General features: G+C 37.0%; 1 protein-coding gene and 1 long non-coding RNA gene across 2 annotated transcripts in view; one reads left to right on the forward strand and one right to left on the reverse strand.

Annotated features, from left to right (window-relative positions):
* Positions 1-23,123, reverse strand: part of lrig1 (leucine-rich repeats and immunoglobulin-like domains 1) — a 45,496-nt gene extending 22,373 nt beyond the window's left edge. The window contains exons 1-3 of the mRNA XM_066698010.1: positions 21,937-23,123; positions 5,099-5,170; positions 3,976-4,050 (exon numbers count right to left, since the gene is read on the reverse strand). Of these exons, the coding sequence (XP_066554107.1) occupies positions 3,976-4,050; positions 5,099-5,170; positions 21,937-22,139 (350 nt within the window). The 5' untranslated portion in view covers positions 22,140-23,123. The remainder of the gene's footprint in view (positions 1-3,975; positions 4,051-5,098; positions 5,171-21,936) is intronic.
* Positions 22,843-24,591, forward strand: LOC136735227 (uncharacterized). The gene is made up of 2 exons (XR_010810852.1): positions 22,843-22,966; positions 23,121-24,591. It is a non-coding gene; the product is annotated as an uncharacterized LOC136735227 (long non-coding RNA).
* Positions 24,592-25,574: the final 983 nt, after the last annotated feature.

Here is a 25,574-nt window from a genome sequence, read left to right on the forward strand (position 1 = left end):
GTGAGAGAGGCTGCCTGCAGCACGCTGAAGGGTGTAGCTCACACCACGGCCCAAAAATGTTTGTTTCTACAATGTCAAACAGGAGGCGTGTACCAGTCATTTTCACAACATCAAGGTTAGGCTATCATTGGTAAAAAAAAATTAAATGTTTTAAACATCAACATCAAATATTTTGTTGTTCAAAATTAAAATGCAGTCAAATTCCAGTGACAGAAGCTAAACACTACAACATCATATGTATTCCATGCAGCATCCCTCTGGCATTTTACTTTAGAAGAAAAAGAGAAACGGCTACAGATTACTAGATGCGTTTTCCGGTATTGCTAAATTTCATATTCCTGTAACAGTAATTTGCACATTACCACATAAAAGACAATTTCCTGGACATAGCACTTTAATAAGAAACCTTCAATGGCCTGTTCATACCTAAAACTCAAAACAACATTAATAAATAAAAGCCTCCGTTTTAACACTTAGTTTATCTGTTGTATGACGGAAAACATTTCTTTTTGAACTCTGCTCCTGTTTGAAAGCAATCCAGTCGATGAACAAATACTAGAAGAATTCAGTGTACAGTAACATTTGAGTTGATATGTGCAGTTACAAAGCTAAATTCACAAGCGGAAACTGAGAATACGCTTTTGGCCTAAGTCTGTTCTAAGAATGATGTCATGCTCTACACTGCCCCCGTGGTTTTACAGTAAGCCCCCTGATTGACAATGGCGGCTGTGGGCTCTGCTCCCTTCAGCTGTGCTTTAAGAAGTTATGCGTTCCCACAATGCACTGCACCATAGCAACAGGCATCAAACCAGTCCAAAAAAAGCCTACTAACATCTGACTTTATTCTATGTTTCACTTCTTCAAGCATAAGACGTGCATCAGAATATTTTTAAACTAAATATTTGCATCTCATTTCATTTTAAATATATGGATTTATCCAATCACACACACAATAAAAAAGATTATAGAGTTACAATTATTTTACTTACTAAAGAAATGTGTAGTCAATTAATCCACTTTTAAGTTTTAAGAAATACAGATTGTCATGTTTATAAAAGAGGCCCAAGCTGTTCAGGCTGAACACAGCGAGTTTGCTTTTGTATGAATGCTGTGTCACGTATCACAATGGCTTCAGGGATGAAGTAGAAACAGAGAACAAGAGTTCTTCTGGTGTTACTAGGCAATAACAGCCTTTGGCTCTTTCTGGTTGACTGAGAAGCTAGAATTCTGCTGCAACACAAGAGAATGAGCCGATGAGAAGGGAAGTCAGTCACAGAACGACAAGGTATTTCTTACAGACGTCAGTGGGCCAGGAGGACAGCAGTGCAATCGTGCTTCTAAAGCAAACCAGGCTGTTCTGGGAGCACAGGGCTCATCCTGTGAATCGCATCAGAGGAACCTACACATGCCTGTGGATTACGTTTCCCAAATAGGGTAATACATTTATTCTGAGACGCCAGCATGCACACTCCTATTGGATGCCAGGCTCATAATTGTAACCAAATGCCTGATATGAATAACAAACTGCAGACACACACACACACACACACACAAAATATTAAAAGAGGACTGTGGAAAATTGTAACTTTAAGCTGCTAAAATATGCATTAATACATTTCAGAAACTGATATTGAACAAATCATTTGTTCTGATTGTAAAACTTTTATACTTGTACTTTTATTTCTTTATAATGATTGGTGTAGCTTCATGTGAATCTTAAATGGAAAAAGTTGACTAGTTTCCTTTTATTTACTCTAACATTTAAAAGCAGTTCAATGTTCAAATATGGTCAATACAAAAGATATTGCTTTGTTGGACTACTGAGAAAGATGTCACAATGGTGTTCAAGTAAAATTGGGAATTATGTGCATGGTTTTCCAATATACTCTGAGCTTTAGGCCTTGATAGCAGTTATAAATGCTATGAACAGTCCACTTTCTTCCAAGTTCCTGTAAACCCGCCTTTAAATAAAAAAATAAGCATTTGCTCCCCTTAGCATGCAGCAGATGAAGAGTTAACTGCAAACTAGCACAGCAGTGCAACAGTGAAACACAATAGGTAGTGCTATGTATTGTAAACACAAATTTGTTCCAGGTGTGCTAATTTGAATACAGGCCAGAAAGAGAGCAGAACTTAATTTCAAGACAAATACAGCAAAAGAACTGAAGCACTTTTTTGCCCTTTAGTGCTGCTCACTAATGACAGATTAAGCAGGTTATTATGAACAGAAGGAGATGAAATGCGTTATTAGCAAATACTGGCAGAACGATAATTGGAAAGGCACCATTCTGAATATTTATTTAGACAAGATTCTTTTTTGCATGTACCTTTATTAAATAGTAAAATCTTTGTAAGAGTTGACTCCAAGTAGAAATTAGCAATGGCTAATGATTAGCAATGGCATGACACCCATTTGAACGATGTACTGTATAGGGACTTTAATAACATTGTTGATTTGGAGTTAAAGATCAGGTGCACAGAAGAGAAAAGCTGTGATCCTTCCCCTGGGCTTCAGTCGAGCCACAATTTTCCCATGAAAACCAAAGAATGTGATATTATTTTACAAAGCATGGCAACTACGTTGGCCCAATTTCCACAGGCATTTCTACAGTATGGTAGACTTTATGCAAGCTAATATGTGCCAAAACCATGTGAGCAACTGAATTAACTCTTGATCTGTTGATGTGATATTCTGTACTTATTTCCATCCTTTGTCAACACACAGCCTCGTTATATGGAAATTAAAGTTGACAGAAATATAAGGTAACACACGTTCTAACAGATTGTTTCTATAGGTGACTGTGTTGTTTTAAAATAAACCAAACAAGGAAGCACAGCGTGTTCCTATAAATCCAAACAACTATGTACAGATTGTACACCAAACAGTACTATTATACATAGTACTATTACTGTTCATAATAGGTATAAGGACAGTGATGGATCAAATGTATGACAGGGGAGCAGGGGCGTCGCAAGGGGGTAGGCATTCTAGGCAATTGCATGGGGCCCTGGGCTGAGGGGGGACCCCAAATGTGAACCCCCCCCCCCTCCCTCCGCTCTCATGGGAGAAAGCTCCGCCACCCCCCCCACATACCCCAGAATCACCTCTGCAGGGGAGATAAAATTATCAGAAGCGGCTTCTTTTACTTAACGATCAGATACTAAATACCTGTACAAATATGAATTGAGATTTTTTTTATCTAAAACTATTATCACCATGTGCAAGTGAAATGTTAAATCTTCCACACAGCAAATTTAAAATTGTTCATCCATGCATTATGTCCCACTAACAAACCCTCAACACTAGGGATTTTCAGATTCTAGTACACATATACCAACAATATTTGCCAGATCTAGGAAATGCTTTAAAAATCCAACTTCCAAATCTCTTGTTATTCTCCACTTGAATTCTCATTTTCTTTACAAAATTTCTAGACACTAACATTGGATGCTTTTCAAACACAGTAGGTGACAACTATCTGATGTTAGTCAATAAACCAAGTTTAAAAGCCATTTTAAAATGCTTCCATTATGAATAAATTAGCCATTTTGATTTCCTCCTCTGGTCGTTACACAGATCATAAAAACACTGGAAGAGAAATTATATGACTTTGTGGTTTCAGGGTCAGCCTTTTTAAGACTGCATTTCACAATAAATATTTGGCAGACAGTTTTAAATCGTTTTCCCCCCACTATTTTTTTTTATTTTTTTTAACTCAGAAATCTCTTCATACTACTTACAATAAGAAGTGTATCTGTATGTGATGGGGAGAGAGTGAAAAAAATCCTCAATATACATACTACTGTCAAAATTTAAAGCCCAAAGTAGGTGGTTAAAACTATTCATCAAAGGAGAAAAAGAGTACTTTCAGTACACTGAGACATTCAGTAATACCTGCCTGCTTTGTAGATTATCATAAAAGCTATAAATATTCATGACAGAACATCTAGCATATTTGACAAGGCTTTACTTACACATAAAGGGAAATTATCTTTGAAGAAGCCGCTCCGAGGGAAGGGATAGACGTCAGCGCATTATGATCTAAATGCCTAGGAAACAACAAAATACAGATCTTGTTAGAATCGAACATATTTCAAATGATTTTATATGTAAAATCAATGGTAGTCCATGGGATGGTCTCTGCCTTGTGCCTCTCATATAAAACACAAAAATAACAAAACAAACTGAAAAGATTTCAGGTGAATCAGTCTGCGGCAGCTATTCCACGTGGTTAAGCATAGAAGTAGAAAACATTTTTATAACTACAACTTTATAACTACAGGAATACAAGAAGAGGCCCTGTGAGTGTGATTAATTAGGTACAATTTTCTAAGCTAACACCATTAAAAGAAAATGGCTTCTGCTGAATGGTCACAGACGGGCCTTTTCAGTATAAAATATTTACAGCCCAGGTTTCTGGCTGGTGTCAAGTTTTAATGGAGATAGCTTAAAATAGCAAACCACTTCTTAACTTCCAATTAGTACCATTGAGAATATGGTACACGAAACCATGGGGTTTATCCTATCCAATATAACCAAATGAGAAGGTAAGGAGACGAAGGGGTATTTAAAAACAAAACACAAACTATAATGCTGCTGGGGGTATAGTTCAAACTAGTACACTATTGTGCTACAGTGGGGATGTTACTATGCAGCACACACAGTTAAGCTAATGGAAACCCTCCCCCCCTGTAGAGCAGTTGTTACCTTGCACTGAATATGGAGATGCATTGGACAACTAATAAACAACAGCTTCATATCAAGTGTATTTAATTAGTTTTGACACATTGCACAGCACCGCACCGTTAGAGAACGGATAGTCCATTAGTAAAAAAATCTTTAACCACTTTGTAGCACTGTAATGGGCTAGTTGTGTATGGCTAATTGATTTCCTTTCAAAGACGCTGTTATGAAAACACAAACAAGAACATGGAAAGGCAAATGTGCTGATGCAAATGAACGCAACGACAACCGAGCTTGAAAAGTGTCCCTGTAGAATTTTCCTTTTTTTTTTTTTTAAATCCCCCTCTCTCAATAAACACAAGGCAGCGCTTCCCCTCGGCCTGCAACGAGACGCCGCTCATCTGGGATACTTACACTTCTCTGAGGTTGGCTAGCTTGGAGAGGGTGGCCTGATCGATTGCCGTCAGCTTGTTGTTGCTCAGGTTTCTGTTAAAATAAAAGACAGAGGAATCAGTGCACTGCAGCGCACAGGGCTCAGCACCCGCATGTCCTCGCTTGGCAATTATTCTCGATTGTGCCGGTGAAATGATCTGCTGTTTTACAAGCTCAATCAGGAAATTTGAAAAGCACTTTACTTCACTCTCTGAAAGGTTTCCTCGCTTTGGACAGATTCATACAGTGGTAATACAGCTGTCCTTTATCTCTGTAATACCAGTAGGGCCTTACCCTGTGCAAATCAGCAATATAGCTCAATTCGAAGGGGAAGAAAATAGTCTATAACCTTTTGTTTATGCAGGGATAAAAGAGGGAATAATATATAAACACATGGATGTAAACCCAGGTTCTGCCATAGCTACACAATATGAAGTAAAATATGTATTTCTTTATATTATGGATGTTAAACAAAAAACAATATAGTCACAAGCAAATTAAATTAAACTATATTTAAAAACATTTGTTTTCTTCTAAATATTCTTAAAATTCACTATGAGGTTGGAAACTATCTATAGTCAGAATTTTTAAACAAAATTAGTAAAATTAAGTTTAGCTACTTCACTACTTACAATAGGGAACAAACATTTAAACTGCATGACTTGAGATGGCAAAAGCTTCTGACTGACAGTTGACACTTTCTTCTAAAAATTGAAGGTATTCCCTTTGACTAAAAAGTGTAAAGTAGCATTCAAAATACACACAAACTCAACCCCGGGCCTCTATTTGACGTTCATGCCCAGTAAAAGTCCAGTACCAGATTTCTAAAGGACCCAAGGGAATTTCAAAATCAATACACTGCCTGGAGCAGGTATCCATTTCACTCTGAACTCAAAGACATTTATCTATATAAAAGTCAAACTGCAGTTTAGACTAACAGTGCATTTAACAGCCAAGTCTATATTCATACTGTAACTGGAATTAAAGTGCAATTTGTCCAAGGATTATGTTACTGCACGGATAGAGATTTCTGTCACACACTACATCCTAGCTAGAGAGGTTTCTCTACAATTGGTAGAAGAAGCCTGACTAAGCAGTATTGAATATCTGGCAAATGCACGCATATTATGCAGTGCTTATTTTAATTGCATTTGTAATGCTGCATTCCTATACATTTTTAAAATAAAAAATTCTTCATAGCAGAATAGTACAGTGGATATCATTCAAATTATTATTTTCTGTCTTCTTCTATATTCAGGTGAATACAATACACAGATACTGCCCAATGCATACACAGAAAAGACAATACATAGGTATTACATAGGTGCTGCAGACACACATGAATGTATATGAAACCAAGGATAGATATCGCTATACCTTTTGTTGTTTTGTACTTATTTAGCCACACTAGACCCTAGATTCAACTGTCAATTAAGTGCAAGTGTGACCGGAACATGAGAACACCATTCTGAAAGTTAAATTCAGCTCTCAGATCTCACATTCGAAACATCTCACAAATACCACATCAATTAAAAACCAGCAGCCAAATACAGTACATCTCAGCCAGCATGAGGCAAGAGTTCTACTTTAGTAAAGCTCAACAGTATTGCATGCTCTTTTGCTTCCCATTCAGACAAGTTTATGCGTTGTATGTTTTGATTTGGTTACAATGTAACCGGCTTCAAGGAGTTTTTCTTATGACCCTTAGGTAAGAGCCAATCAGGGAACACCAGACATGGGAGTGCATTTATCACCTACACATACCTTTCACTAAACACTTTGTCAAGCATTGTCATAACACAGCTTTTTTTCACCCTGCACAAACAAAGGCAGTTCGTAACCCCTTCATGCAGAAGAACTGCTATAGAAATGCTTCCACCCAAACTGTCGAAAGATGGCTGCTTGTTCGCAGGTCAAGTGAGTGTGCACTACCTGACGCACTGCATTCCTCCCGCACACCGCAAGGAAGCAGATGCAGGCCTTTAGGCTTGAGAGACAAAAATGAAAACTGTTTTTCAGCAGAACTCACACAACAAGTAGTGCAGTACTATGCCAAGTTTCTGAACTTTCACAAATGGATTTGAATGTAACATGTCTAAGCTTTTGTTTTTGAAGGAAAGGGTTCACATACCTAGACAGCAGCAGGTCCACTTATGAAAAAGGGGGTCATTTGACAAAGATTACAAAATAAATAAGTTCAAAACATCAGTGGTAAGTTTAGTGTTGGTTGGTTCACAATGGGATATTTTAGTTAAAAACAAAGCTGATTTAAGGGTTTAATTATAATAATCTATAAAAACAGAGTTGAATAAAATGTACTCTATGCTGCCTTTCCTTTCCACTAACATTTATACGACACAAAAGGGATTGCTTTTACAAACCTGCCCGTACTTCACAAAGACAAAAATAGATATGAAATATGATACAGCTACAAGCATGCAAGCATGGAAGGGGAAAAAACAAGCATGCCTGACAGCAAAAAGAAATGGGCAAAGAAATAAAATCTTTCAAAGATTAATCATACTGGCTACAATACATGGAACTGCCAATAAAATCCCACCAGTGATCAAAACAGTGTGGTTCCATGGTCTAGCTGCACAGGTTTCAGAGTCTGTAATTTCAGAGTCTGTAATGCACAGCAAGTTATAATACAATTAATAAATGGGAAGGAATTCAAAATATTTCTATGCAACTTGCTTTTAGTTTTCTGCTAAATACTGCATGTGTTACTAGTTTCTCTTTTGGTTTCAAATGTGTGCATTCTCAAAATCTTTGCCTGGTTCGAGCTTTTGAAAGCATGAGTAATTCTGATCTCACATTGAATAAATTATGAAGCACACAAATAAAACCAGTTGGAATTCCACTTGTTCAGAACAATGAGTTTCCATCTTTATTGTTTTGCCGAATCTACCGATTTCTTGAGGACACTGAGATCCAACAGAGCTACTGAATACAGTAGATGAAAGAGATCGAAGAGTAGGTAGGAGGTGTGGTGGTGCTAGTCACCATTTTTAAATGTATTGTTGCAAGACAAGATAATATCACTTTTGAAGGTTCCCTGGAGTGACTGGCAAAATGCTTCATTATAATCACATACTCCTTTGCTAAAGGACTACTGAACAGAAGATAGGGGAATTGTTGTCCTTGGTATAGAAGGCAATTACCAAATTTTCAAAGTGAAAAATTACTGGTTTTCCAAAACTAAAGCACCAGGGGGTAAAATTACTACAGAGTACAAATACCACAAGGAATACGACTCCATTACAACCCTAGTACACCTCTTATAAAACCATTTAATGTTTGATTATCTTCACATTACTAGCAACTGTGTGCCCTTTAACAAATGCACATAATTTATGAAGGTACCTGTTAAGAAAGATATAAAATAAACCCATACTTATTTTCTTTCAATATGTTAAATATGGGACCTTTAATACTTTTGTATTGCCATTTAATGCAACGTTCCTCTAGTGTATTTGAGCAAGACTGCTCTGCACTTATACCCATCATCATACCCTGTTAAATATTATGGGTTAAATAATGTATAGCCCCCTGGGTGACTGGTAAACGTTTCAGCACCTTTAACAAAAATACTTCTCCACCTTTAACAGTAATGGTATCTCAGGTGCCATAAATGTCACAATCTGACAAGTCTCTGTGGAAGGGTCCATATTTTTAGTAGTGCTGGTATGGTAACTGCTTCCCTGAATCCCACTGCTGTCAGTGGGTAATTAATACCCTGCAAAAAGCACTATAGCACTAATAAACTTATCTATGTCTACTTTTCAAACTGTTGCAGAGCTCAGTTTCATTTCCTCAATTTTACTTAAAACTATCATGACCATGGTAAGCTAGGCAAGGGTGCAGCGTCGGTCACGTGTGAGTGAGGCGATCACTGGTCAACAACACAGGGTAAACACAGGGGGAAACCATTCACTCTGCCCTAATCTTAAATAAATTCAGCAGCAGGGAAGCATTGTGAAATATTGCCTATGCAAATGCATCACTAATCTTTCTTCATAAGTTAAACTACCATGAACTTATTTGAAAAAACATTTCTTTTAATTGACTGAGCAAAAGGCTTCAGTGTGGGTTACTCTAATTTACAAACCGTGCAAGACTATTGTGTGTGTGTGTTTATTTGATGCTCTAGTACAGAAAACTAGATCAAAACAAATATGGTTTCTCTGAATCGGCAGCATGTTAAAAACTGAGAAATGTAGCTATGTTGGTCCATAACAGTTAGAATGAAAATCTAAATTACTATGGCCCTCCAGGATTGGGTTGTACATCCAATGCAATGGGAAAACTGAAATTAAGTTACTTAAATAATAACCTTAAATTATATTAAAAATTAAATAATAATAATAAAAAAAAAGCTGTAAGTCATGAAATAGGTTTGTAGTCTTTAGGGGAAGGATATATAAATAACCTAATACCATTCACAAAAAACCTCCTTGAACAAAGAAATAAAAAACATCAATGGCTCTAAATACAAATGTAGCTCTTTCATACACAAACTGGTGCCAGCAGAGGTGATTACAAGCTTATTAAGCATACAAACCTTTTCTTTGAAAGTATACTTTATCAAAAAAGGAAGGAAAACCCCTCCCCATTTTTTTTTTTTTTTTTTTTTTTTTTATGAGCTTAAGCTTAACAATCGGGCTCATTAATTTCTGTGCCAGTAACAAGGAAATTGGAAGGGATGTTTACACAACTTTGATTTCTTCCATTCAGCTTCATTTCCACAGTTAATCAGTTGATACCACACCTACAGAGAGTACAGTACTTAGCACATATGGACATTGAATGATTAAGAGTTCATTTGTTTAGTCTTACCCACTGTGTTCATTCAATAGCAATAAAAAGGATTGTATATTTCACCCAAATTTGTAGAGAAAGTACCACATGTATGCATCTGTTAGATTAAAAGAGTTTTCTTGACTCAATGACTGCTGAGGTGGGAAAGAGACATCTCCATTGTCCCAACAGCCCCAAGTCATACCGGAAAAGCAAATGTTTTCAATAAGGCAGAGGTGACTTTAAAAATGTAATCACATCTTGAACGGCTTATCACCAATATAAAGTGTAAGTAGAAAACATCACCAAAATGTATGCACAAAGTAAAAATATAACCAAGATATACGAGGTAAGTTCTAGAAGCATTAGGTAGACAGCTCTCAGGATAATTACCGTATGGCATTACAACCTAATTAGATTACAACAAACTAATCACAGATTTCAAAGTAAAAGATTATATGATTACTTGGATTACTTAGTTTTTACACTTCTTAGCAGATTAGACCTTTAAGGAGCCTAACTACATCAAACTAAGCTAATAATAAACATGCACTGAATAGAAAATGGAGATCAAACAAATTTCACTAAATGCTCTTCAAAAGAACTTTAAAATGTATGTTTGCTTGTACAATAGATGGAAATATTATAATAGCCTATATACTGTAAGATAAGGAAGTTTTCTTTGTAAGTTTTACAGACCCATCGTTTTGCATGACATGAAATATAAATATTATACGAGTATATAAATGTATATAAACTCATGACTTGTTGCCACTTCTGCCACCAGTTTAGTCCTGAGGCATAGTTATTATTATTATTATTATTATTATTATTATTAATTTCTTAGCAGACGCCCTCGTCCAGGGCGACTTACAAAATACAAGAGCAATTGTTAGTAGCCCTGTTGTAACCTACATTGCTGTAGCGCCTTAAACATGTGCAACTAATCTGTAGCTTCTCCTGATCAATTTAGCCATATAATTATGTAATTTCAAAAGGAATAAGACATTTCATCTTAAAATTGAACATCAAATTTGAACCAAATCGTTTATTAAACAAAATTAAAAAATTAAACTGAGACAAATATTCATAAACAAATATTCTTACTTGCATAAATATTTATTTCAATATACCACACAAATGGGTTTTGAAAGGGTTATAATTCCAAAGGATAATTAAAGCAAATGGGTATGGTTCCTTATCTGTCATTTAATACTTTTTTGTGATTAATATCAGCCTCTCAAAAGTAAACAAGACAAATGCAGTGTACTATTTGGTCATGCTTTTGAATACATGACGCACTACATTTAAAGCGTCTGTGAGGAACAGTTCTTGCACGGATCACTTTCAGAGAATTCTGCCATCTTGAACAGCAAGAGCAAAAGAAAATCAAACAAGTACACCGTCTTTCTTATTTGTCACCCATTTCACATAGTGTGTGGGAGGCACTTGACTGAATTACAAAAACACATGGTGAGTGAGTCAATAAAAAAATGTTTCTGAATTCACCAAAAGGTATTTGCTTATTCTCAACTCAAGAATTGACTATAATTTCAGATGGATGTACAAACTATTCTCTTTTCCTACTTTTTTGTAGCAATTGTCCTTTCAATTTTTGAATTTTTCAAAGCAGATGTAGTGTATTATGAATACTTTTGAACAGAATTAGCCTACATTGTGAAATATACTGGTGAAACAGTACTGGCTAACATGATTGCCTAAAATCATGGGGGTTTTGTTTAGGCCTATTTGCTATGGCATCTATTAACCTGTGCACTAATGCATATCTAAACATAACTCCACAGAATGGCTTTATTTACCATAATGCACTAATAATATATTTTAATTACATAGTACAGTGATAAATCTCAACAAGATGTGAATCACATAAAAAAGTAAAATCAATCAATAGTATGCCCATTGTGTAACTAATAAAATGCACTGAGACACAAAGTTTTCCAATTGCACAGAAGGTATTCGTAACACAGAGGCTTATCTACAGGGTCAAACAATTCATGTTGTGCCTTTTACAGGAATTGTTTGTTTTAAGAGAAAGTGTGAGGAAATCATAGGAAGCTCTTCTGGTTAAAAATCAAGGGTAACCACTTGGCTACCAATTTTATGTATTGTATGTGAAATATGAAACTCCTTCTCAATTTTTAGATTTTTAATTAGTTTCAGCAGAGAAGGCTTCTGGCAATCGTCACATTGATAGAAATGTACAAAGAAAACCACAAATGTATGCAAGTCAAATAAAAATGAAAATATTTTGCTGTATTTTCCTTTGGCTTGGGTCGAAAGTGACCCGTGGTATTTATTTTAAGCAGCCCTTGCTCCCCAGAGTTGGGAGTTCCATAATATTTTCTCACGATCATTGACACAATCCCACAAAGTCACTGACCCACAAGCCTATCACTCCCTAAGAAATGCGTGCCGTCCTCATTCAGTAGTGACACAGCATGTTAGTCTGCAGAGAGGCCTAATGCCCTCTCTACCCCCCATCCCCCATCTTAAAGGGTAACCCTGACAAACAGCAAGTGCTTCACACCTCCCTACTGTAAACCTGTCCAGACCAATTACTTTGTCTCTCTTTCGATGGATAAGCCTGTTGTACATTTTTTTTTTTTTTTTTTTTTACTTAATTTATTGGCAGCAGAGAGTAGCTGGCCCCTCTGCGAGAAACTGGACTGGGACAGGGAAAAAAAAAAAAAAAAAGTACTTCCACTTAACATCACCATGAAAACACTGAATATGTTGTTAGTTTATTTAGTACTTGCCAGTTCTCATAAAATCAATTTCAGCTTCAAAGTTTATCCTGAGACTGGGGCAAATTTGATCAACTTCAGTATGAGTTGAAGCATTCTTCTTAAGATTTCATTTATTAAGGTATTTACTAGTAACAATTAGGGTAGGAACTGAAATTACTATTTTTATGAAACTCTTATTAAAATAATATATTTTTTAAATATATATAGATCATCATTACACATGTCAGGCAAAATATAGCCTACATATAAAAAAAAAAAAATCAAACAATACTGTAAAAAAGTTGCACTTGACGGGACCTCACAAAGGCAGTTTGAATAGTCTATAAAGCAGTAAACAGGCGGCAAAGCAGAGATAAGACGCATGTTAAGAACTACTGCCGTTTGGTTCAAAGAACCTAGATAATGATTTAAAAAATATCCTTCCTTGAGAGAAACCACTAGTGTTCTTTACTAAGTTTCTATTTTAAAGTTACATATAGTCTGATTGGACTAGTTTCAGGCATACACTAGTTACAAATCATAATTCATATTGCTGAAGACAGCAAGTTTCCTTCATTGACCCTGAGAAGGGAAGGTTGTTAAACTACATTTCTGCCACTTGAACAACTCGCCTTATCTCCGAACAGTGGGGTCATAATGGCAACCTAGACTGATTTTATGTAATCTTAACACCTTAGTCCATTTATACTACTTTGGCCAAAGTCAAGATAAGCAAAAGTTGTGGAGCCATAAATCAAGCTAGTTATGTCCCTGACATAAGACACTGCTCTCTTGACACATTATCCAATCAGTCAGTTTAGCATGAAACGCAATGGGAGAGATTATGTAAATCCTATTATTTGCCACATGAGTTCTTGCAAGGTCAATTGATTAAAAAAGGCTTACAATTAAATAAAACTAGAAGTAATTATTGAAAAGCATATTCTTCTACCTGGAACTGTTAAAGACACTAATTAAATATGCATGGACACCCCAGTGCCACCATTATCTCAAAACAGACCATGGCACTCTACAATGGGAACAGGCTGTCACTAAATGAGAAAAGACAATAACATAGGCGTGAACTTTGCACTCTGAAAGTGTGAAGTGATGTCAACGATGGGGTTTTATTGCACAAGTGGAAGATAGTGGCCTGCTTTAATACCCTCATTAAATATGGCAATAAAGTAGTCAAAGAATAACCCGTCAGTCTAAAAATTACCCTGCAAAGAAAACTCAATGACAAACATAACAATGTTTTGTTGCTTTCTTTCTCTTGTAAAGCTACATTTATAGCTCAGCAAGAACAATATGTGCCAAAGCTCAAAAGAAGAGTACAAGACAGTAAGGTGGTCTTTGACAGAACATTCCAATCACTAGATCTACACCTTAGCATTTATACTTTCCACATGAACAGTTGGAGAAAAAATTAAAAAAAATGCAAAAAAATAAAATAAAGCTAAACAAGTAAATACATTTAACACACCAGATTAAGACATTGGCTAACATTGGATCCCATGTCAAATACAAGATCACAACCTAGAATTCCAAGTTTAACAAAAACATTTGTCGTGACCAGCCTTCAACTATAGCTTCCTTACACAATAGCTACTGCATACAATGAAGACCTTCACAGAGGTTTTAATTTAGGTACTACATCCTGTTGCAGTCTTACTGTAAAATACATTCTGCTCTGAAAATTGTTCCCCAAGAAATAAAGGCAATGACCCTCAAGAGCAGGACATGATAAAGAATAGTTATAATTCATTTCAAAACAGGCACAAACAAAAAAAAGATTAGAGGGTATTAGGGGTTGTTTTTCAGAGACTTAAAGCATCACATCTTGGTACCATGTGCTTGGCTAACCTTTCAAAACCAGTTGCAGTTCTTTATCTAAACTAGTTGTCCAACATCAGGGCCAAAGGGTCCACATACGCCCTAGGCACAAAATAAACTGGAGCTGCAGAGAGCTGGCCAAGAAGTGAGAGACAGGAAACAGGTTTGTGCGTTGAGACTTCAAATTTCAGAAGGACGTGGCCAGCTCTCCAAAAGCCAGGACTGTTCACTGCTTTCAAGAACATATTCATGAAGAAAAACACATCATCATAAGAACAAAATATGCCTTCAAACCTGTGCTTAGTGTCACAAACTCGCATAAAACATGGGTGATCTGAAAAGAAACGCTCTGGGAATAGTTGTTGAGCAGATCAGGAAATCCATACCATGATATAGCCTATGCCTCCCATGTGACGTATCTTACTAAAACCTGCTCACTTTATTGTGGGAAGAATATATAGGTCTAACTATAAAGTGCAAAAACATGTTAAAGATAGAAAGGTGATGTTTTTTGTGCGTAAGAATTTAAAGACTTGGCAGAAGTTAGTTTTAAAACAAAAAACAGCAATGGCACCTTCTATATACATAAATACATACTTGATCATCAGAATTGATAAAGGGTAAAGGCCAAAGTTGAAAATAAATTGTCAAAAATGTACAAGTCTTGATTACAAGCTCTAAGGCAATATGTTCTTCAGTCCTATCCCTGCCAATTCCCAATCGCTTTGCTCTCAGTGCTGCTCTGCACTGTACCTCTCAGAGGCCTTTTCTTTTTTTTGTTTGTCTAATGTCTTATCCAGATTTCCAAACTGTTACCAGATGTAGAGAATTCACAGATGATTCATCTATCATGACCACTTTGTAGACACCCGCTAAAAGAAAAAAAAAAAAAAAGTATTTGGATCATGTCTTCCCCCTAGCTCCACTAGGTCTAAACTTGCTTTCTGAAACAGAAAAAAAAAATGGTTTGTTTTCAATTATATTCTAAATTCCTCTAACAATAACACTCTGGCGTCTGGCTCCAGCACGTTTAGTTTTTATTTTATTTCTTTTCTGTCCAATATTTAGCCCAAAGAAAGGGAGGCGCATTAAAAGAGCCGTCATCAGCTCTTTTCAATAATACATAAAAAACGACAGTACAACCTAAATTTAATGATGCATAATAAATGCAAATTACACTTTAAAAAGATGTGTTGTTGGAAGTTATTCAAACTCCACAAAATAACTAAGTATACTATTTATTTATTTTAAAAGATCAAGTGAAGCGGACTTGGGGCTAGACCATCAATCAAAACCAATTTTGACTTACCTGCAAATCGCAAAATACAAATCCTTACCCTATTGTGGTTTAGTTTATTGTTAGAAGCCACTTTATACTATTTATAAAATCAAAACACGATATGCTACAACTTTGTAATTTGCAGGTGGGTCAAAGTTTTGATTTGGCCAGGCGTTGAAAAGGAGAATAAAACACTGAGGTTTGGCAAGTGTCCACAGGAAAAGCCAGGGGTCACATTATCACTGTCATTTACAGTGCATGTTATAGTAGCCTTTACTCAAGGAAAAACTAAAAGAAACTGATTTGACTGCTCTCATTTGACAACTGTATTTACCATATACCCCAAGAAAATTTCAAATGTACTCCAAAAAATATTATTGGTAAGATTTTAAATCCGTTAATACCCAGAATTCCTCCAAGGAAAACATCTGGCTGTGAAAAGAGAGTATCAAAACTCAAAACCCCAGTCAGGGAGGAAAAATACCAAAACACCCTGAAGACTTCCATAACTTTTATTCCAACAGCAAATCCAAGCATGTAAAAATAAAGTAAGTGTGATATCCAGAAAGAATCACCCTTCGCTACCACATGATTACATCTCTGCTTCCAAATAAGTGTCCCCAAAAACCACAAACAACTTAAATGTATACCAATCTGTTGTTAATGTTCTTCTGGAGCACTGCCATTTCTTTCTCTAAAACTTAAATCAACTGTGTGGAAAAAGAAAAGGCAAACCTGAATAATGATTAGATTAGTAATTTAACATTGCTAAATTTGTGTTGTAGGACAAAATATTTTGAAACCTAATTCAATATTTTTGTTTAAGCGTGTACATTCTTTTTTTATTACAGCACAGATTTTTAATACATCAGAAAAGCTATTATATCAAAAAAAGTTAAAATGATTTTGTACATTTCCCATTCATATTTTAAAGTGAACTTCTGCTCATCTTTTATCAATCCCCTTTTCAGACACAAAAAAAAACCTTTGTTCACATTGTCAAAGCCTTATAATGGTGAGGGAGTTATTAAATTAGGCTGCACATACTAAACATTAAAGTATCAAAGTTGTAGTAGACCATAACATTTACAAAACACTTCCATCATACAGTTTCAAACTGTTCCCAGGTGAAAGACAACAATCCCACAGAGACTTATGCTATTGCTTCCTATCACACCAAACCATCAACAAACCAATTTGCTACAGGGGAAGCCCCGTTCCCATGTTTACAAACACTTCGAGCCCAGGGCAAACGGCACACAGGAGAGACACCGGCCTCCGCTGAAGACGCAGTCGGACTCTCAATTCAGTACAACTGGAAAAATCATAGCGTAGATGGCTAGGCACATTTGAAAACCACCAGTCAGCTCATTCAGGAAACCATTCAGGAAGTGCTTGGGGCTAATGGGATTGTTTCAGCTTCCTCATTCCACATCATGATTTGCACAGTATGCAGAATACACCTTGTGATTTCTTTGCATGCCATGCTCTGGTAAAAAAAAAAAAAAAAAAAGAATTCATTATGTTTATTAAGTCTCCGTGTTTGACAGGCGATATGATGATATGATATCTCTTTACACGCAAGACAGATTACAGCATGACTGAAGATCATCACCTAGCAGTAGCATAGGGGTGGCCAAGACTGGACTCGGAGACTCAGATGTTCTTTTGGTTTCCGTTTTATTTCACCAACTTTTTATGGGCTCAGCTGGTAATTATGATTACATTTCTTGGTATCCATTGATCTAGGAATTCATGATTTTAAGATAAATTTCACATTTAATTCATTTTTCCTTTTCAATCATCTGAGAATGATATAGTCAAGGAAAGACATAACCTTTAGAAATAATTATCAACTATACTTCTGTTGTAAACATACAGAGCCTGATTAGTGCATAAAATTGCTGAAGCACCATCAATGCTAGAAGGCACAAAGAGCGTGTCATGCAAAGCAAAGAAATCCCATGGTTTACCTCAGACAATTTGCAGTCAACACACACGCAGCACCGTGCATCGCAATGACATTGACACAGAACAAAAACTTTCAAAGTGGTAATAAATCTCAGTGTGTCAGAGTATATCTGAAAGCAGCGAGATAACAATCACCTACAATACAATGAGTACTTTTAAGAAAAGGAAACAATTAGATATCTTTAAACGGATCACAAGTATAGGTTCGCTGTCATAATTATACCTTTCTTGAGTTGTGGACAAATATTTGCACTACATTTGGCAGACATTACTAGAATAAACTAGAAAATCAACACATATTAAAAGGTGAAGTATAAGTCACCCTTTTCTCAGTGGACCATAGGAATAAAGCAGTAAAAAAAAAAGGATAAAGCAAAAACCTTTAGCTCATGCTGTTCATAGGCCTCTACATGTTATGTTGGGAAACCTGAAAGTAGGTTTCCCAATCGCAGAACATGCTCTTCTCATTTTCATTATTTTAACTATTCCAGAAAACAGTCATATATTAACCTCATCTTTATTTGGTTATTGCCATAAATGCTAGAACTGAATCTCCAATGATCTCCATCAAGCAACCAGGTCTCATGGGAGCTGTGAAAACAGGGAAGAACGGAGAAGGTATTTGGACAACTGGAAGGCATTAAGGCTTGATTTTTCACACACGCCGTGTCCAGAGAGTTTCCTAGGAAACCCTGTTCCTCCCACAACTGATATACTACTGATGAGCACCTTAGTAGAGTTCCCACCTCTCCTTGCTACTGCGAGAGACACGGACCAAAACAAAACATTCACCACACAGAGGAAGGTCTCTCAAACAATGTACAAAACCATACATAAAAAAAAACTTACTAAGCAACAGGTTCCCAGCAGAACTTGAATTATAAAAAAAATCTAAACTATGCATTGACAGAATGAATCAGAACTTCACAAGTTCCACCACAAATTCAGCGGATAACAAGTTGCTGAACTATGTATACTTCATCTGTTGCAAAAGTATTTGTTCAAAGGCTAATTTTCATTGCAATTCAAATCTCATTTTATGTATTAATGACTTGTAGTTGACATTTTGCATTTTTTTATTTATTTTTTAATATGCAGCTCAACACAGAATTCTGCATTTAAGCAAACCGAGTCTAAGTGAGGCAGTGCAAGTCAAAAGCCACATTTGTTTTCATTGAAACAATCCTAAATGTCACATCAGCAGCACCATCGAGGCAGTGCTGCTGCTAAACAACAGGGACGGTTTATTCCCCCAATAAATCACTTGGCAACAAACTTTAAGAGTCCCTGTTGCTCAGACAGAGAGAATAAGTTTCAGTATATTTAAGCTGTGCAAAAAATGTTAATTAGTACAGCTTTGAATGGGATCTCAAAGAATTATTACAAAAAACATTAAACTCAAATAGGTTGCATTTCACTAACTGTCTATAGGCACAAACTCCAAAAAACAACATCACACTACCGGGGAAAAAACATGCATTCAAAAAATTAAATTAGTGAAAACTGAGGGAAACAATTCTTTCCTTTTGTCTGCAGTCTTTCCCATGGGATCGGAGAAATACAAACTTTTTGGGCCATAAATTATAACGGAACCCAGGCAGTACGAAGAAGCAGGCAGGGTGACCTGAGCTATTCATTCTCTTGACTTTGCCTCAGCACAATGTGTGCTATAAACTTTTATATGTTGCCTTTTGAAGTGCCGAAAGGAGAAAGGGAGTATGCTAATGAGCCAGTGGCAATGAGTTAGTTGTCCCTCTTCTCCCCTGTAGTACTGATCAGACAAACCCACACACAGGCCTCCATCTTCCAATCCAAACACACACAACCATGCAGAAGGCCTGAAGATGTTACACGTACGCTACACATTCAGTATAGAAAATAAAGTCTACACCTGCTTTTCAAACAATTCTGGTGTGTGTATGTGACAATTTACAACACATATTCTAGTGAATATAAACAAGGTCCCTGAGAAAGGCTTCTACCCCTAAAGAGTTGTTACATTCCCTCTCCAATCCCATTCATGGACAGTTTTCTACATGGTCCGTTTAGCCTCAAGTCCCGTTGGAAAAGCGGACTTTACTCTCACTCTTTATTCACAGAGATCACTGAACAGTTAATATAAGGTTCTAGTGAACACAGGGTAGGGCATTTTGCACACACCATTAGCTGACATTTCACTAGTGGTTTCAATCCAATGTTTTTTTTCTCATGCTCCAGAAACTAGAGGTTTTACAAGAGCTATGGAAATAATGCATAGGTACTCATCTTCTCGGCTTTTCCAGAGGATAATCCATGAGAAAACTCATATTTAATAATACACCATTCGAATACTCTGATGTGTTAGGAACAAGAAGAAAGAAGAAAATGTCCCTTTCTTAGGAATTTAATTGAAAATTGATTTGCAAACACTTTGCTGAAGGATTGGTTTTCTTAGACAAATTCTCAGAGGAACACTGTGCCTTTTCTTTTCTTATCATGTCTTTAATCACATAAAACAAGCTATAAAACATTTCAATTACATATTTACGTGAGCACTATTGAAAGGTTTGAATTGAACATGCCTATCTACATCTCAAAACTGTCATAACCTTAAAAAGATGACTTGTTTCCTTGTCTAAACAAAAAGGTCAGAAAAGATCTGCAGATTGAACTTCGGATAGGATCACAGTCATCACAGTTTCTTTGGAAAGTGATTACAGAGTGCTCTGTGATGGTATTGTGTAAAGATGCTGCGGAGAAGCACCAAAACCTTAAGAGTCTTAAGGATGTCATTATGAAGCCTATCAGCACTTTCAAGTTCAAAAAAGATAGGGATGTCCCTGTATTGATCCTGCACTGCCTAATTTGCCTTCTGTGCAGTTTAAGTAACAAAACACTTTCCTTTCTAGATCTAGAAAAACAAACTAATTAAATCTATCTAGATATCACAATTGCAAGGTACAGCATTCTGACAGTCACAAAAATATATTATGTCAGCTTGTGTCAGTCTACAAAGCCAGTCTATGAGAACATGTAGACAACAAGGATACTACTTTCTGATATATGGGGATGGTATTGTTGATTAGCAATTGGCCCATTTGTATAATTGAATAGCTCAACTACAATCCAATTTAAATTTGCTAATATGTTGGGTAAAACAAAACGTTAGGACTAGATGGAAAAAGTATATACCACGGTGCCTAACATCTCACCTTTAAAAAGGTCAAGGGCTAACAAAATCAACAGAGAAAGTTCTTGTGAATAATCTGAAAGCTACAGATGTATTAAAGGACATAAATTATTTGAACTTGACATGCTAAGTAATAATTCATGTACACACATACTACTCCAGGATATAACTTGCACATGTATAAATGACCCACATCATAATTTATTTATACCTGGATAGGTAGAACTTCTGTATATAAAACAAATTTCAAATAGAGGAATTGACGATTGATAAAAGATAGGAGAAAGTGTCAACTAAAACTTATAAACGCATGCATACTCTTCCGAATGATTAACCTATTGTATAACCTGTTGTAAAACAATGGCCAACTTGTAACAATAACACCTGTTACATTACAGTAATGCAACAAAGTATCATTTTAACACAAAACTACCGATTTTTTCACAGTATGCTTCAAAGCAGATACCTAATGCTAAAGAAAACGTCGGACAGCTATGCGCTTAGGTTTTAATTTGTGAATTCTGTATCTAAATAGCACTGTCAAATGTGTATGTGTCTATACACACACACACACACACACGTATCATATAGTAACCCAAAGTTTAAATAGTGCCAATTACGGAACCCACTGAAACAGGCACTCATTCTTTGACTTATTTTGAAGTTTATCATTTTATTGTGTGCTTTAACAAACCAGGGGAAAAGTTGAAGTGTCAACCAGATCGGCCCATAACAATAAGCTGGAAACCCCATGATCAAACTGGCCTTTGTTCAGAACTTCCTAGTCCAATAACTATTTCCCATGCTGCTTCCAGCGTTCACCAGTCCAACCTGCCAGACTACCGGAGTCCGATTCCCTTCAAACCCGACCAGAAGACCCACATGGCGAGATCTACAGTCGGGCTCCCGTCAACACACAGGACGTTTCGCCCGATCGACGCGTTCTCCCCATCCACCCCGACCGTGCACAGCTCAGGGCCCTGGCACATCTCACTGGGGGGCATGCATCGCTACTCACAGAGAGGCGGTGTGGGCTGGCAGGTCCGCCGGGGTGCCAGTCAGACCCATGTGGCTGCAGTCCACCAGGTCGCCCGTGCACGTGCAGTTGCGGGCGCAGGGCACGGCGCGCGCCAGCCCGGGCCCCGCGAGCGGCTCGGCGGACGCGATTAAAAGCACGAAATAATACGGCAGCAATCCCACTCGTCCCACCGAGGCCGCCATTTTGTATCCAGTTTATCAGTACGGCGGCTGGTTCTTTGTTTTTCTTCAGAAGAAGCTGATATTGTTCTATCAAGACTGTCCCTTATTGATGGTTATATCTGTCAATCGCATCGGGAGACTCGGTTTCGCTGTTTACATAGTGGAAGCGCAGGGTCGCCGCTGCAGGTCCCGGTTGTTGGGGAAAGTTACTGAAACACCCCTGCGAGTTTATGCCAGTGCCCTGTAGGACTAAATCAAAGGTGAAGCACGATTAACAAAGCGATACAAGTAACTTGTCCAGCAGCCAAGACTAAATGCAAGTTGCAAGCGGTTGTCCTTAAAAGGCTGAAAAGGAGGTCTGTCCCGAAAGCGCCGCGCTTGTGCTGGACGGGTTTTCTCTGCAGCTGTGAGGGAAAGAAATCCACGATCCTTCTCCTTCAGTGCGAGACGTCCGCAAAGTGTCCACGGAAAGGGTTTCTACTTTCTCTCGGATAGACGCAGTGCAGTTCTCTCGTAGCAGCAGAACATGTCTTTTTCTCAGATATGAAAGCGTACAGTTGTCCCGCCGCTTGTCACTGGAGAAAAAAACTAACTTTGAGTATACAACTTTTTTTGATTTGTATTTGTTATGAATTGCTGTATCTTGATTCCCCGAGCCTCATGCTGAGCGGGGCAAAGTTTCACGGGTGCCAGAGTCCAGGATCGGCGAAAATCTTCCGTGAAGTGGATTTCTCAGCTGTTGCACCCATGCACAACACCAGCACTACTAAGATCACCAAGTGCACCACCGCCGTTACCACAGTCCTCGCCGTTTGCAGCAACTTCACAGCACTATCTCGTACCTACTGGTAGTTATCCGAACTCCTCGAGTTTCCGATAGTTGCCAAATATATACCCTCGCACCAGAAAACCTCAAACAGCCCGAATATTACCCAAATTGAGCCCCTCACTTCTGATCGTTTCCACTATAAGATCTTTTCTTTTTCTTTTTTTTTCTCACAGGGATTGCTCCTGAACCCACGTTGGATACATCACAGCGTTCTAGCACCTCCCATTGTGAACGCCTATTGGTCAGTCAGCTTTGAGGAGCGTGTGCGCTCAGCCTCCCATTGGTCGTCCGCGTTCCCCCGGCGACAGAAGGTTCGATTGCCGTGGCCCAGCTGTCACTCAGCGCGCAGGCCCCGCCCACCTTCCCCACCCGGGGTGTGAAGCCGCGCCGCCTCCCCTCACTCGCACCTATTCTTAAAGGGCCAGCGCCCGGATTCTGACACTACTCACTAGCCACACCATCTGATAAAAAATGACAATATTAAACTGCCAAAGATGAGATACTGTGTCTTTCTTAACACAAATGATCAGAGATCGCAGAGAAAAAGTAAGCTGTTGCTTAATTATTTTTTATTTAGTATGGGGTTTTGTGTATGTCGTTTTGTAACCAAAGCCAGACAAACAAGAAATTAGTTGTTTTTTGTTTGTTTGTGTTTTAATACCTGAAAAAGTTGAATATAATTTGGCCTACGTGCAGTATGTTTTATGGAACACAATTAAACAATTGAGCTCCAGACCCCTCAACCTGAACATTATAACATGGTTGTGTCTCCAGAGAATACATGATGTAACAATAATGAATGTGCGGATATGCAAGTAATTCTATATTATGTAATAATCTTTAAACAATCAATAGGCAACCAATATAGCAAACGTAGGTGTGCAAAAATATTGATTGTCTCGGCAGATGATCTTTTCTAGGTTAACGATAAACTATTCAGAGAACTTGGTAAGGTTGGCCTTGCATACGAATGAGCCAGACTTAGCTAAACTAGATAAGAAGTTTTTATTTGGGGCTTTTAGATTACATATTGTTTCAATCAGTGTTTAGATTTTAAAGTATGAAAGTTCGTGTTTTTTAGTCACTTCACAGATTTTCATTTTTATGATTTTAGCTTAATAACGATGGTTCTTCCTGCAGGGGAAAAAATAAAAATTACAACGAAGTAGGAAAATAAGGGAATCAGTTTTATTGCATTCTAAGGTAATTTTATATTGTTTTTAACAAAGAAAAAACATATATAATATAATATGTGATTATGTATGGCTGTATATACTTTAGGAAAACCTACACTATGTTTTCAAATAACTACACACAATGTAAAAGATCTGTAGAATAAAAAGTCCCAGTTTCAGTCCATTACCTAAGTATAGAAATTAATATACTTTGTCCTACATGTATTTAACTTTCTCTCCTTTAATTATTCTATACATCTGGATGGCACATTTCATGCTCATTCTTAAAGGTAGTTGAATCGTCACTTTTGTTTGCTCTGGTACATCCTCTAGATGACTTTTAACCGATTTAATGGTGTAATGGTTTAATGATAGCCCATAATGTTTTCCAAATGGTCACCTCTTGATTTGCCTGTTGTTTAAAAAAGATAAACATCTGTGTCAAATAAAGCGTTTTTTGGGCACCACACACCACTCTGCTTGGCTTAAAGTATTGATCAACTTTAAACCAACAAGCTTCTACAGAAAGCTGTTGTCAGTGCAAGCTTGAATAAGTTGTGTTTTTCAAGCAATTAATCACAAATGTTTGGAGCGTCTACCTCTGCACCTGTATATCTGGAGGGGCTGTAAAGCCAGATTTATATTTTATTTTTGTGTAGCATTCATACTGTTTCCAATGGGCAGTGATAGCTTTCTCATTGCATCATTTTTTAATAAACAGAAAAGAAGGTGTCTGTGAGAAACCTAACAGACATTGCTGCTGCAGGAGTGTTTTCTGCTGTCAATTATACGATGTCACACTACTTTCAAGCAGTTGTCCTGGGTGACTTATTGATTTGTATGCATTTTAAATACTTATTTTAAAATATAAACTTAATTTTAAAGCAGGTTGCCTGCTTTAATCATAAAGATATCAAACTGGAATAAAAAAGACATTAAAAAACAATATACATTTTCTCTTAGCATGATTGATACAATGTTAGTGACTATGATCTGCTTTTTAAAGTTTAAGAAAGATAATTTTGCCTGAATTTATGGTTTTAAGAGACAGCAGGGTCTTTCTTTCATGTTGTCCCATCTATCTGAAAGCAGTGCTTTATAACCTTGATTCAAAGCTTAAGCGTTATAATACAAGCCCAGGCTTTTAAGAGTTGGCAGAAATATTTTCCAAGCTTACTGTTCTGAAGAATGATCATTCCATACCTAAATATTTTAATTGCTCTCTTATTTATAGAAATAATGCATCATTATCCTCAATGCGGGTTAATATATATATAGCTTTGTCAATATTGTGTAGTAAAAGGCTAAATATGTTAATACCACTATTGAGTCAGAAATAACACTCCTAGCTTATAAATGCCATTTCTTCATATTCTTTGCAATTGGTGATAATTAATGACCTTTTTAGTCATTCTTACGTTTATCAGGTATTTGCCTTTTCACTAAGTTTGA

Source organism: Amia ocellicauda, chromosome 3 (assembly GCF_036373705.1).
Source record: "Amia ocellicauda isolate fAmiCal2 chromosome 3, fAmiCal2.hap1, whole genome shotgun sequence".
Taxonomy (NCBI): Eukaryota; Metazoa; Chordata; class Actinopteri; order Amiiformes; family Amiidae; genus Amia; species Amia ocellicauda.